General features: G+C 44.9%; 1 protein-coding gene across 1 annotated transcript in view; it reads left to right on the top strand.

The window, feature by feature from the left end:
• The window catches only part of LOC137308161 (serine/threonine-protein kinase H1-like), a 105,346-nt gene extending 92,834 nt beyond the window's left edge, over window positions 1-12,512 (top strand). Inside the window, exon 3 of the mRNA XM_067977048.1 lies at window positions 10,850-12,512. Within this exon, the coding sequence (XP_067833149.1) occupies window positions 10,850-11,158 (309 nt within the window). The 3' untranslated portion in view covers window positions 11,159-12,512. The remainder of the gene's footprint in view (window positions 1-10,849) is intronic.
• The last annotated feature ends 2,625 nt before the right edge of the window (window positions 12,513-15,137 follow it).

Below are 15,137 nucleotides of genomic sequence, written 5' to 3'. Positions count from 1 at the left end.
CTTGAACAACTGTTTGTACTATTTGTATTGTAGATTTCCCCTGGATCTTCCCCTCTCTTGCTGCTCTCAACTTTATTCCCTTCTGACTCCCCGCTCAGGTTCCCATCCCCCTACCACTCTAGTTTAAACCTTCCCCAACAGCACTAGCAAACACCCCCGCGAGGACATTGGTCCCGGTCCTGCTCGGGTGTAACCCATCACGCTTGTACAGGTCCCACCTTCCCCAGAACCGGTCCCAATGTCCCAGGAATCTAAATCCCTCCCTCCTACACCATCCCTGCAGCCACGCATTCAGCCTGTCTATTCTCCTGTTCCTATACTCACTAGCACGTGGCACCAGTAGTAATCCTGAGATCACTACCTTTGAAGTCCTGCTTTTTAATTTATCTCCTAACTCCTTAAATTCACCTTGCAGGACCCCATCCCTTTTTTTACCTATGTCGTTGGTACCAATATGGACCACAACTACTGGCTGTTCACCCTCCCCCTCCAGAATTCCCTGCAGCCGCTCCGTGATATCCTTGACCCTAGCACCAGGGAGGCAACATACCATCCTGGAGTCACGTTTGCGGCCGCAGAAACGCCTATCTGTTCCCCTTACAATGGAATCCCCTATCACTATAGCCCTGCCACTCTTCTTCCTCCACTCCTGTGCAGCAGAGCCACCCGTGGTGCCCTGAACCTGGCTCTTGCTGCTTTCCCCTGATAAGCCATCTTCCCCAACAGTATCTAAAGCAGAATATCTGTTTGAGAGGGAGATGGCCCCAGGGGACTCCTGCTTTACCTGCCTAGTCCTTTTACTCTGCCTGGCGGTCACCCATTTCCTTTCTGCCTGCGTAATTTTTACCTGTGGTGTGACCACCTCACTGAACGTGCTATCCACGACAGTCTCAGCATCGCGGATGCTCCACAGTGAATCCACCCGCAGCTCCAGCTCCGAAAGACGGTTAGCCATTAGCTGCAGCTGGACACACTTCCTGCACACATGGTCGCCAGGGACGCTGGTAGTGTCCATGACTTCCCACATAGTGCAGGAGGAGCATATCACGGGTGCGAGCTGTGCTGCCATGACTTGCCTTAGACTCTCAGACTCTCCTCCCGCTCTCGGTCTCCCCTTTCATACTGTGCTCACCTCTCTGACTCTCCTGCCTCACCTGTGACGTCGCACAGTAGTTGTCTCTTGTTGCAGGTCTGCTGCTGCTTTTATTCCCCAATCTCAGTCTTCTACTCTCAGGTCCACTGCCGCTCTGCGGAAAAAGTTCGGAAAAGCAAGGCAGAGCAGCACCTCCTTCCCCCACTGCACCGAACTCCCACACGTACCAAACTCTCAGCAGCTCACACTGTGTTGTCCGCACACAGTGCTGTTGGCAGGAGACGCCACTTGACAGTTGACCTCACTCACCTTGACCACTCATGTCAAAGCATTGAACTTCCTCCTGCATTGCATCCATGTTCATGATGCTGTGCGCTGCATTGACTTCGTCCTCCGCTGCCTTATGAGTATATGTCTGGAAGGCCTCTTGTCCCCCCTCCAGATATAGGATGTCCCTCCTTCTGTCCACCTCTTGCACCCAAGGTCTCTAGTGCATCAGCAGAGAACCTTGGTGCATGCACTCTCGCAGGCCTGGTACCAACTCAGATCGGCAGATTGGTGAGGTCTGGTGTGCAGATTGGAGGTTGTGGGATTTAGTAGTGCGCAACCTTTATTCAATGTTTTAACATAACTCATCAGTGTGTAAACATATGGATGGTATCTACATCTGTGTTTTACGTGTGCGATGTCTGATCTCTGTTCAGACTCCATGCAGACGGTAGGCTGTTATTTTCAGCAAATAACAGGAACCAGCTACCTTTAAGAGATTTCTAAGAAACATCCTCCCTTTAGGAGATTGAGCTCCCTCTGGTGGTGGAAAGTGCAAATTGCATTGATTCCATGTGCAAGGCCTGGAAAGGAACGCCAATTGCAGGTCAGTGCTCCCTTGGGTCCAAACTTGTGTCCTGCCTGCGCAGGGTCCGTTGGGTGCGGGGTGGTAGCACATCGCGTTACCACCGCCCAAAACGGACCCTTCCTCCATAATCACTCCTGTGTTTGCTTCTTACCTAGGATCTTGCTAGGGCTTAGTCATTTTGTCATAATCTTTTCATCACAGGAGGTTTGAGACACATTTGTTGACTAACAGGGAACAGTAGTAGTGAACCACGACTCTAGTTGATGAGTTTGCTCATACATTTACAAACGTCTGCTGAGGAAAGAAATATGTTGCAACATACAGCAATATGGCATGTTGAAGATGTTCCCTCGGATTCCTGTACTGAACTGGAGTTTATTTTAGTCCTCAGAATGTGTGCCAGATCTTTGTACCACATTTTATGCCACATATGTTACTTGTCACGTTCTATGTGGTACATACTCTTAGGGAGACATTGGCCCATATTTTCCACTTTTTTTTCTGCCCATTATAGGTCCGTCTTGAGGTGGACTGGAGTCGGCAATGTTTTGGGGAGCCATTCTTCTGGTTCCCTGATCTCGACTACCACTTCCAAGATTTTCTGCCAAAAGTAACAGATAATAACAGGAATATGTCATCTGACATGTTTGCCATGATTAACAAAGCAATACTGCACTGTGACCTGGGAAGATTTTCTGGGGGTAAAGCGCAGGGAGATGGGAATGCACCTCCACCAAATCGCCGGGATTCCCACCAGATCAGAAAATCTAGGTCATTATAGACATGAAACTAAAGAGCTTTGTGTAACAACGGTAACTTTTTTTTTTATTCGTTCACGGGATGTGGGCGTCGCTGGCGAGGCCAGCATTTATTGCCCATCCCAAATTGCCCTTGAGAAGGTGGTGGTGAGCTGCCTTCTTGAACCGCTGCAGTCCGTGTGGTGACGGTTCTCCCACATTGCTGTTAGGAAGGGAGTCCCAGGATTTTGACCCAGCGACAATGAAGGAACGGCGATATATTTCCAAGTCGGGATGGTGTGTGACTTGGAGGGGAACGTGCAGGTGGTGTTGTTCCCATGTGACTGCTGCTCTTGTCCTTCTGGGTGGTAGAGGTCGCGGGTTTGGGAGGTGCTGTCGAAGAAGCCTTGGCGAGTTGCTGCAGTGCATCCTGTGGATGGTACACACTGCAGCCACAGTGCGCCGATGGTGAAGGGAGTGAATGTTTAGGGTGGTGGATGGGGTGCTAATCAAGCGGGCTGCTTTATCTTGGATGGTGTCGAGCTTCTTGAGTGTTGTTGGAGCTGCACTCATCCAGGCAAGTGGAGAGTATTCCATCACACTCCTGACTTGTGCCTTGTAGATGGTGGAAAGGCTTTGGGGAGTCAGGAGGTGAGTCACTCGCCGCAGAATACCCAGCCTCTGACCTGCTCTCGTAGCCACAGTATTTATATGGCTGGTCCAGTTAAGTTTCTGGTCAATGGTGAGGGATTCGGCGATGGTAATGCCGTTGAATGTCAAGGGGAGGTGGTTAGACTCTCTCTTGTTGGAGATGGTCATTATCTGGCACGAATGTTACTTGCCACTTATGAGCCCAAGCGTGGATGTTGTCCAGGTCTTGCTGCATGCGGGCTCGGACTGCTTCATTATTTGAGGGGTTGCGAATGGAACTGAACACTGTGCAGTCATCAGCGAACATCCCCATTTCTGACCTTATGATGGAGGGAAGGTCATTGATGAAGCAGCTGAAGATGGTTGGGCCTAGGACACTGCCCTGAGGAACTCCTGCAGCAATGTCCTGGGGCTGAGATGATTGACCTCCAACAACCACTACCATCTTCCTTTGTGCTAGGTATGACTCCAGCCACTGGAGAGTTTTCCCCCTGATTCCCATTGACTTCAATTTTACTAGGGCTCCTTGGTGCCACACTCGGTCAAATGCTGCCTTGATGTCAAGGGCAGTCACTCTCACCTCACCTCTGGAATTCAGCTCTTTTGTCCATGTTTGGACCAAGGCTGTAATGAGGTCTGGAGCCGAGTGGTCCTGGCGGAACCCAAACTGAGCATCGGTGAGCAGGTTATTGGTGAGTAAGTGCCGCTTGATAGCACTATCGACGACACCTTCCTTCATTTTGCTGATGATTGAGAGTAGACTGATGGGGCGGTAATTGGCCGGATTGGATTTGTCCTGCTTTTTGTGGACAGGACATACCTGGGCAATTTTCCACATTGTCGGGTAGATGCCAGTGTTGTAGCTGTACTGGAACAGCTTGGCTAGAGGCGTAGCTAGTTCTGGAGCACAAGTCTTCAGCACTACAGCTGGGATGTTGTCGGGGCCCATAGCCTTTGCTGTATCCAGTGCACTCAGCCGTTTCTTGATATCACGTGGAGTGAATCGAATTGGCCGAAGACTGGCTTCCGTGATGGTGGGGATATCGGGAGGAGGCTGAGATGGATCATCCACTCGGCACTTCTGGCTGAAGATGGTTGAAAACGCTTCAGCCTTGTCTTTTGCACTCACGTACTGGACTCCGCCATCATTGAGGATGGGGATGTTGGCAGAGCCTCCTCCTCCAGTTAGTTGTTTAATTGTCCACCACCATTCACGACTGGATGTGGCAGGACTGCAGAGCTTTGATCTGATCCGTTGGTTGTGGAATTGCTTAGCTCTGTCTATAGCATGTTGCTTCCGCTGTTTAGCATGCATGTAGTCCTGAGTTGTAGCTTCACCAGGTTGGCACCTCATTTTTAGGTACGCCTGGTGCTGCTCCTGGCATGCTCTTCTACACTCCTCATTGAACCAGGGTTGATCCCCTGGCTTGTTGGTAATGGTAGAGTGAGGAATATGCCGGGCCATGAGATTACAGATTGTGCTGGAATACAATTCTGCTGCTGCTGATGGCCCACAGCACCTCATGGATGCCCAGTTTTGAGCTGCTAGATCCATTCTGAATCTATCCCATTTAGCATGGTGGTAGTGCCACACAACACGTTGGATGGTGTCCTCAGTGCGAAGACGGGACTTCATCTCCATGAGGACTGTGCGGTGGTCACTCCTACCAATACTGTCATGGACAGATGCATTTGCGACAGGTAGATTGGTGAGGACGAGGTCAAGTAAGTTTTTCCCTCGTGTTGGTTCGCTCACCACCTGCCGCAGGCCCAGCCTAGCAGCTATGTCCTTCAGGACTCGGCCAGCTCGGTCAGTAGTGGTGCTACCGAGCCACTCTTGGTGATGGACATTGAAGTCCCCCACCCAGAGTACATTTTGTGCCCTTGCTACCCTCAGTGCTTCCTCCAAGTGGTGCTCAACATGGAGGAGGACTGATTCATCAGCTGAGGGAGGACGGTAGGTGGTAATCAGCAGGAGGTTTCCTTGCCCATGTTTGACCTGATGCCATGAGATTTCATGGGGTCCAGAGTCAATGTTGAGGACTCCCAGGGCCACTCCCTCCTGACTGTATATCACTGTACCGCCACCTCTGGTGGGTCTGTCCTGGCGGTGGGACAGGACACACCCAGGGATGGTGATGGAAGAGTCTGGGGTACTCAGATACATTCAGAGCTATTAGGGCAGCACTGACATAACAGCATTTTATATAAACATAGGTTTTAACAAAGTTTTACTATTTAACTTGAAACCATTTGATTGTTTTTTTTAAAATCTCTATTTTATTAGTCAAGAGAATAAAAAATCATTAGTTTTTTTTGCAGTTTTGACACTACTTACCATTTCTTTTTCTGAATTATCACTTTCCTGGTCCATGATTAATCTAAAGATGTTCTCTATATTATGTGACAACTTAGAACCATAGAAGTCTACAGCACAGAAAAAGATTATTCATCTGATTATGTATGTGATGGAGTATAGAACAATCCGAAACTAATCCCACTGCCCTGCTCTCTCTCCATAACCTTGTATCTTCCTCTGCTTCAAATATTTATCTACATATCTCTTCAAATATACAATGGTCTCTGCCTCAACCATTCCTTGTGGTAAAGCATTTCATGTTCCAACAACACACTACAAAAGGAACCTTTGATGAGTGTGTTTACTACTAACAACTGACAACGAAGGACAACTGTTGTTAATGTGAAAAATTATTTTACCCAACCAAAGCTTCAGTTTTGAGCCATTTAGTTCTCTTCTACAGGAACTCACACATATTGCTAAGACATTTCTCTTGGGTCCTGTAGATAGTGCGAATGCATGGCTAGTGCTTTTATATATCTGATTGCTGAGTATCCTAACTACAAAGGATACAAGCTGACTTAGATGTTCCTGCCAAATCCTCATGAGACCTTGAAAAAGTCACATTGTACCTAGTACAAACAAATGATTTGAAACTCAATTAATTGGTAAGGAAGTGGTCTGTTGACTCAGTTCTGCCTCCCGGCTACTGAGGTAATCTAAAATAGCAGTTTTTCCTTCATCTAGCTAATGCAGTCCAAGTTGAGCTGTACCCCATAGCCTTGCGATTGCTGTTTCACGATACTAGCTGAAAACATTAGAATAACATTTATTTGCCCACTACTTTAACACAGACATCAACCCACTTATTTTAAATTAGTTATGCTTCCACTAAAATGGAGGAAAATGATGTCATTCTGTACTTAAACTTCCATCCACTGATATCACTAATAATAATTTCTAGCTTTATACGTGCTCCAAGCTTGTCCAGAGTCACCTGTCCAGATGACTTTGGTAATGCAAATAAATTAATGCAAATAAATAAATTCTCTGCCGATGACATAGCTTTGTCTCTGTGACCAGTCAGGAACTTCTTAACCTCTAATTCAGGGGTGAATGGGTTTCAAAATGAGTACTGGAATATATTCTGAAGGGATTGTTGGCTGACTGGCCTCTCATTCTCTTGGCTGCCACATTTCCCAACGTTACAATAGTGACTACACTTCAAAAATACTTCATTAGCTGTGAAGGTCATGAATGGCACTATTTAAATGCAAGTTCTTTCTTTCTTAAAGCACCACACCCTTATGCCTACCACAGACATGCCTGAAATGAATCACCACTGCCTTCTTCAGAGGTGCTTGGAACAGAAAATATAGCACGTGTGAATACATTCAGATCTGTACTGTCTGTGAATAAAGGAACAATAGAACCAGTTTTTTACATTGTGGTCAATTTCTTACAACTATACACTTTTCTGTTTTTATTATCTTGCATTGTTACCTTTATATTGAATTAGCTACATAAGCAACCTAACACTCATGGCCTCGCAACCTCTGACAGGTTGTATTTATTTGAGTAGTTATTTCCACACAGACATTTTTTGTACATCTTTAACTTAGACCTTTTTTGGCGATACCAAACAATTTTACTTTATTTCTAATAATCTCCTGTGCAATACAAAGAACAACTTTGTACCATTTCTGTTCACTTTTCTCTTACCCTATTTCATATTACTGCTACACAGCAAAATATTGGGAACATTTAAATAAGTCCCATGATCATTAGTAAAATGATCATTGTATGAAAACCTCAACAGTGAATCTCGGCAGAGTCTGACGACATCACCTTCCACTCCAGTGCTTCCAATATGTCTTTCTTTTTCCTCAACCGTGGATTCCCCTCCATTGTAGTTGACAGGGCCCTCGATCGTGTCCATCCCATTTACTGGACTTCTGCCCTCACCCCATCTCCTCCCTCTCAGAACCACAATAGAGTCCCCCTTGTCCTCACCTTCCACTCCACCAGCCCTACATTGAACAGATCATCCTCTGCCATTTCCACCACCTCCAGTGCGATTCCACCACCAAACACATCTTCCCCACCCCTCCCCTTTCAGTATTCTGAAGGGACCTTTCCCTCCACAACACCCTGGTCTACTCTTCCATCATTCCCAACACCCGCTCCTCTTTCCCTGGCACCTTCTCACGTAAGTGCAGAAGATGCAACACTTGCCCTTTCACCTCCTCCCTTCCCACCATCCAGGGCCCCAAGCACTCCTTCCAGATAAAACCAGTGATTTACTTGTACTTCTTTCAATTTAGTATACTGTACTCACTGCTCTCGATGCGGCCTCCTCTATATTGGGGAGACCAAACACAGATTGGGTGAACATTTTGCTGAACACGTCCATTCAGTCCACAAGCATGACCCCGAGCTTCCAGTCACTTACCATTTTAATTCTCCATCCCACTCCCACTCTCACCTCTCTGCCCTTGCCCTCCTTCACTGTTCCAATGAAGCTCAATGCATCTTTTGCTTAGGCACTTTACAACCTTTTGGCCTCAATATTGATTTCAACAACTTCAGATCATAACCACTGCTCCCATTTTCTCAGACAGCAGGTGCTGGTAATAGTTCTGCTGTTGCCATTTACACCTCCTCTGACCTATCTTTTGTTTCTTTATTGTCCTATTTCCACCCCCCCCCTCCTTTTACTTTGCACCATCATCCCTTTTGTCATTTAATCACTCCTGCCCTCCTCCATATCACAAACCTTCCCCTTTGTTCTTTCCTCCCCCCCCCATTTTTCCCTAGCTCTGTACCTGCTTATAAACTGTTAAATCTCTAACCTCTTCCAGTTCTGATGAAAGGTCATCGACCTTAACTCTCGTTTCTCTCTCCACAGATGCTGCTTGACTTGCTGAGTGTTTCCAGCATTTTCTGTTTTATTTCAGATTTCCAGCATCCGCAGTATTTTGCTTTTGTTTTAGTGCCGGCAGAGTGTTTGACCATTGCGGCTCTCATACAGACAAATCACGGCCCTATTCTTCCAGAATCCCCTCCCCACTTCACACACATATTGAAGGATGTAACAAAGGATATAAGATAGTGGGGAACTGGAGCCCTGTCTAAATCACCCCTCTGTAGCCTGGGAACACTTGGCGCTTTTTTTCTCCTCATCTTTGTTTATATTCAGTAATCTCCTGACTGTACTTCATATCCTGATTCAGATATAAGCACTTGCTTTTGACATTGCGATATCACAAAATATTTTACCCAGTCTTTATATTAAAACGGCAAGGGAAGATTTCCTTTGTGCACAATGTCTAATATGTAAAACCATTTTTAAACAATGCGTTTAGGATTTCTTTACACATAATACAGAGGAAGTTACAATAGCAGCCACCAATGTAGCTGATTCTCATTCCTTTTTCAACAGTGCACCTATGATAGACTCACTGTACGTACTTAGTATACTTTTGGAATATTCTGCATTATGTGAAATTATTATTCCTGTTTTTAAACTGACTAGAATTAAACAATGTAAGTGCTACGAGCTAACAGCTCAACTCCAATTTATTACTGATTTTTAAGATTAGATATAAAAAGCCACATCATTTTTTTATTCCTGTGATCAGGAACTTCTCATGCTAGGAATCATGGATGCAAACTCACATTCTACCATTCAGTGCATCACTGCAAAATCCAAAATAAATGTACACATGCATCATTATGAGTAACCATTATCGAAACAACTCATTGTTCAGTTATTAAAATGTGTTATTGTTACTAGAAACCTATCACTAATGTAAATGTGTTGCAATTAAGTAACAATTAGTATCTTTTTGATAAATTTTGAATCCCTACTATGACTAATAAATTAATGAAATAAAAACAGAAATGCATAGCCAGTCATTCAACATCTGAAAGAGAGAAGGTAGATTAACATTTTGGGAAGGGCCCTTCATTAGAGTTCTAATTAAATGTGCCACCCAAAATGTTAGCTTAACTTTTTACCTTACTGGACTCATCTGCATTTCCAGCATTTTCTGATTTTATTTCTAATTTCTGGCCTTAACAACAATGATAACAACAGCTTATACTAAATATTGACCTTAATGTAGATAAATGTCCTAATGCACTTCACAGAAGCATAATCAATAAAATGAATGTGGTGTCAAAGAAGGAGATATTAGGTGGGGTGACCAAAGCTTGGTCAAAAAGGTGAGTTTTAAAGAGATTTTTAAAGGATGAGAGGTTGGTGGAGAGGCTGTCGAGCCTAAGCGGCTGAAGGCAAGGTTGCCAATAGCGGGGGGTGAAGGCAGGGCATGCACAAGAGACCAGGGCCAGAAGAATGGAGAATTCATGGGAGGATGGGTTGCAGGGCTCATGAGGTTGCAGAGTGAAGGAAGGGCAAGGCATTGGAGGGATTTCAAACGAGGATCAGAATTTTGAGGTAGCGGGAGATCACTAGCCAAGGACAGAGGTGATGGGTGAGTGGGACTTGGAGCGGGATAGGATATGGGCTGCAGAATTTTGGATGAGCTGAAGTTTAAGGAGCGTGGAGGATGGGAGGCCGTCCAGGGGAGCATTGGAATAGTCAATTCTGGAGGTGACAACGTCATGGATAAGGGCTGCAGCAGCAGATGGGCTGATGTAATGGCGGAGGTGAGCATTGTTACAGAAGTGGAAATAGCCCGTCTTTGTGATGAAGAGAATATGGGGTCAGAAGCTGAGCTCAACGGCTGGGAAGGAGATGGAGTTAGTGATGAGAGTACAGAGTTTATGGTGGGGACGGTGGTTTCAGTCTTCCCAGTGTTTAGCTGGAAGAAATTGTGGCTCATCCAAGACTGAACGTTGGGCAAGCAGTCTGACAGCACAGAGACAGTGGAGGATCGAAGAGATATGAAATAAAGAAAGAAAGACTTGCATTTATATGATGGAGAGGTAGACCCGGGTGTCGTCAGTGTACATGTGTAAGCTGACCCATGTCTGTGATGATGTTGCCAAAGGGTAGCATGTAGATAAGAAGAGGAGGGGGCCAAGGATTGAATCCTCAGGGGACTCCCAAGGTGATGTGCAAGAGTGGGAAGAGATGCCATTCCTATAAATGTTCTGACTATTTTCTTGATCTTTAATGAATTCATTGTTATCTTACATAACATTCTGTATTAATATTGATTTTTGTTTGCATTGTCCTTTCTTTATAGCCGTGGCCTAATGTTTCTAACCTTGCCAAGGACTTCATTGACAGACTAATCACAATAGACCCTAATGAGAGAATGGCAGCTGCACAAGCTTTGAAGCATCCATGGGTTGTGACAATGGCAGCATCGTCCTCTATGAAAAACCTCCATCGGTCAATCTCGCAGAACTTGATGAGGAGAACATCTTCCCGCTGTCAAAGCTCTAAGTCAGCACAGTCTACCAAATCAAGCCGTTCCAGCAAGTCCCGTCGTTTACGTGAGAAGGAAATCCGGGAGTTTAACCTATGGTACCAGCACCACATTGACCAGTAGAAATCAAGGTTTTTACACCTAATGAAACTGTTCTTCATGCAAAGAAATGATTGAATCATCTAGACTTTAATTGGCTGGTTCACCATTTAAAATAGTCTAAATAACATACAAACAATTCACATACACAGCCACAAGACTGTAGCTATAATTCTGTATTGAACATTTTTTATATCAAAGTAAATAGAGTTGTCAGTATTTTAGCATCTCTGTTTAATCAGTGTCATCTTAAAGATTGATAGACATGTTTATGCCATGAGATGTAAAATTCAAAAATATCTTTTATCTTTTCTGACATTCAGGGCCCCAACACAGGTCCCTATGGGACACCACGAGTCACATCCTGCCATTTTGAGTACCTGCCCATTATCCCTACTCTCTGTCTCCTGCCATTCAGCCAATTTGCCCTCAATTCCATAAGCTTCAACTTTAGCTAACAGTCTCTTATGAGGGACTTTATCGAATGCCTTCTGGAAGTCCATATAAACATCCGTAGACATTCCCTTGTCCACTACTTTAGTCACCTCTTAAAAAAATTCAATCAGGTTCTTCAGGCTTGACCCACCCTTTACAAATCCATGCTGGCTCTCTCTGATCAGCTGAAAATTTTCACGGTGTTCAAGTAACTCTATCCTTAATTATACACTCTAGTAATTTCACAACCACAGATGTTAGGATAACTGGTCTATAATTCCCAGGTTCCCCTCTCTCACCTTTCTTAAATAGCAGAGTGACATGTGCAATTTTCCAATTTAAAGGAATAGTTCCTGAATCAAGAGAACTTTGGAAGATTATAGTTAGGGCATCTGCAATGTTCTCACCTACTTCTTTTAAAACCCTGGGATGGAAACCATCTGGTTTTGGGGATTTGTCACTCTTTAGCGCCATTATTTTCTTCATTACTGTTAATTTGCTTACATTAATTTTGGTGAGTCCCTGTCCCAGATTCAATATTAGTTTCCTTGGGGTGTCCAGCATACTATCCTCTTCCTCTACTGTAAGTACTGATGCAAAGTAATTATTTAACGTGTCCACCGTTTCCTTATTTCCATTTAGAATATCACTATTATCATTTTTTAAGGGGCCCACATTGCTCTTGACCACCCTCTTCTTCCTAATATAATTTTAAAAAATTTTTGCATTGATTTTGATATCCCTTGCAAGTTTCTTTTCACGCTCCCTCTGTGTAGCTCTTACTATCTGTTTTGTCACCCCTTGCTGTTCTTTGTATCTCTCCCAGTCGCCAGGATCTATGCTATTTTTTTGCATTTTTGTATGCTTTTTCTTTTACTTTTATGTTGTCCCTTACCTCTTTTGTCGTCCATGGCTGCTTTTTCTGGCAAGTAGAGCTCTTGCCCCTTAGGGATATAAACTGGTTCTGTACTAGAATAAATTCTTTTTTGAACACCTCCCACTGATCTTCTGTCATTTTACCCATTAACAGATTTGCCCAGTTTACTGTGGACAGTCTCTGTCTCATCCTGTTGAAATCGGCCTTACCTAAATTTAAAATCTTAGTAGCTGTTACGGGTTTCTCCCTTTCAAACACAACTCAATCATATTATGAACACTATTCACGCTCCATTAGGCTGTTAACTAAATCTGGCTCATTACTCATTATTAAATCTAATATGGCCTGCCCCCTTGTTGGTTCTAGGACATATTGTTTCAGAAAGCTGACCTGAACACACTCAAGAAATTCGCTGCCTTTTTGATATGATCTCATCTGCTTATCCCAATCTATATGAAAGTTAAAATTCCCCATTAAAACCACACTGCCTTTGCTACATGCTTGTCTATTCTCTGCATTTATACATTCTGCCACTTCACAGCTGCTACCAGGGGGCCTATACACAACTCCCATAACTGTCTTAAATCCTTTTCTATGTCTTAATTCTACCCATAAAGTCTCCACTTCCTGCTTATCTCCCATTATATCCTTTCTTATCATTGAAGTAATTTCATCTTCAATCACTAAGGTTACTCCTCCCCCTCTACCAGTTTCCCTATCCTTCCTGTAAACCTTATAACCTGGTATATTCAGTTCCCAGTCCTGACCGTCTTGCAGCCATGTCTTAATAATGGCTACCATGTCGTACCCTCTAAGTTGAATTTGCGCCTGCGATTCATTCAATTTGTTCCTTATACTCCGTGCGTTTGTATAAAGAAACCTTATTTGGGTCACATACCCTAACCTTTTGCTCTAATGTTGTTGTTCTCACACGTTTCTTACTTCTCTCTCCTGATTTAATTACTTTACACTTTACCTGTAGTGCCTAAAGCATAATTTCTGACTATTGCTCTACTCTCTTCCTTTTTGTTTGTTTTAGAATTATTATTTATACTACCTTTTCCACCTGAGGCCCCCCCACCCCCCCATTTACTAGTTTAAAGTCCTTGTGACCGCCCTATTTATCCTTTCCGCTAGGACCCTGGTCCCAGCCCAGTTCAGGTGGAGCCCATCCCAATGGTACAGTTCTTTCCTGTCTCAGTACTGGTGCCAGTGTCCTATGAAATGGAACTCCTCTTTCCCACACCACTCCTTCAGCAACATGTTCACCTCCCTAATCTGCTTGTCCCTAAGCCAATTTGCATGTGGCTCAGGTAATAATCCAGAGATTATAACCCTTGAGGTCCTGTTTTTAAATTTAGCTCCTAGCTCCTGGTTCTCTCTGAACAGGACCTCTTGGCTACTCTTTCCTATATTGTTGGTCCCAACATGCACCACACGACTGGATCCTCCCCCCTCCCTCTCCAATATACTTTCAAGCCGATTCGAGGTGTCCCTCACCCTGGCACCAGGTAGGTAACATACCATGTAGGACTCTCGATCCTGCTAACAAAGAATGCTACCTGTCCCCCTAATTATTGAATCCCCTACAACTACCACATCATGCTTCTCCTCCTCCTCCTCCCTTTGAACAGCTTCCTGATCCAGGATGCGATGGTTAGCATTCTGGTTGTCCGTCTGACAGTCTTTATCCTTATTCTCACAGTTAGCAAGTACATTGTACCTGTTGGATAGGATCCGTTTCTGTGGATCCTCGTTCTCTATCTCACCTGGGTTCCCCTTACTCTGTACACTATCGGTCACACCAACCCTGTTCTGATCCTGTACTTCTTTGTTTTTATTCATTCATGGGATGTGGGCATCGCTAGCAAGGCCAGCATTTATTGCCCATCCCTAATCGCCCTTGAGAAGTTGGTGGTGAGCCACTTTCTTGAACTGCTGCAGTCCATGTGGTGAAGGTACTCCCCCAGTGCTGTTAAATAGGGAGTTCCAAGATTTTGACCCAGCGACGATGAAGGAACGGCGATATATTTCCAAGTCGGGATGGTGTATGATTTGAAGGGAAACGTGGAGGTGGTGTTGTTCCCACGCACCTGCTGCCCTTAACCTTCTAGGTGGTAGACGTCACGGGTTTGGGAGGTGCTGTCGAAGAAGCCTTGGCCAGTTGCTGCATTGCATCTTGTAGATGGTACACAATGCAGCCACGGTGCGCCAGTGGTGGAGGGAGTGAATGTTTAAGGTGGTGGATGGGGTGCCAATCAAGCGGGCTGCTTTGTCCTGGATGGTGTTGAGCTTCTTGTGTGTTGTTGGAGCTGCACTCACCCAGGCAAGTGGAGAGTATTCCAACACACTCCTGACTAGTGCCTTGTAGGTGGTGAAAAGACTTTGGGGAATCAGGAGATGATTCACTCGCTGCAGAATACCCAGCCTCTGACCTGCTCTTGTAGCCACAGTATTTATATGGCTGGTCCAGTTAGGTTTCTACGAGGTGTGACTGAGGTCTGGAGCAAACTGTCCAGATAAGCCTCCCCCTCCCTTATTTGTCAGTGTCTCCAACTCGCACTCAAGCTCAATGACTCTGATCTGGAGAGATTTGAGGTGGAGACATCTACTGCACATGTCTTCTCTCAGGACATTCTCGCTGTCCACAAACCCCCACATACTGTAGTCCAGACACACAACCTGCTCTGC

This window comes from Heptranchias perlo, chromosome 3, assembly GCF_035084215.1.
Source record: "Heptranchias perlo isolate sHepPer1 chromosome 3, sHepPer1.hap1, whole genome shotgun sequence".
In the NCBI taxonomy this organism is placed as follows: Eukaryota; Metazoa; Chordata; class Chondrichthyes; order Hexanchiformes; family Hexanchidae; genus Heptranchias; species Heptranchias perlo.
This window is presented reverse-complemented; position numbering and strand designations above follow the sequence as displayed.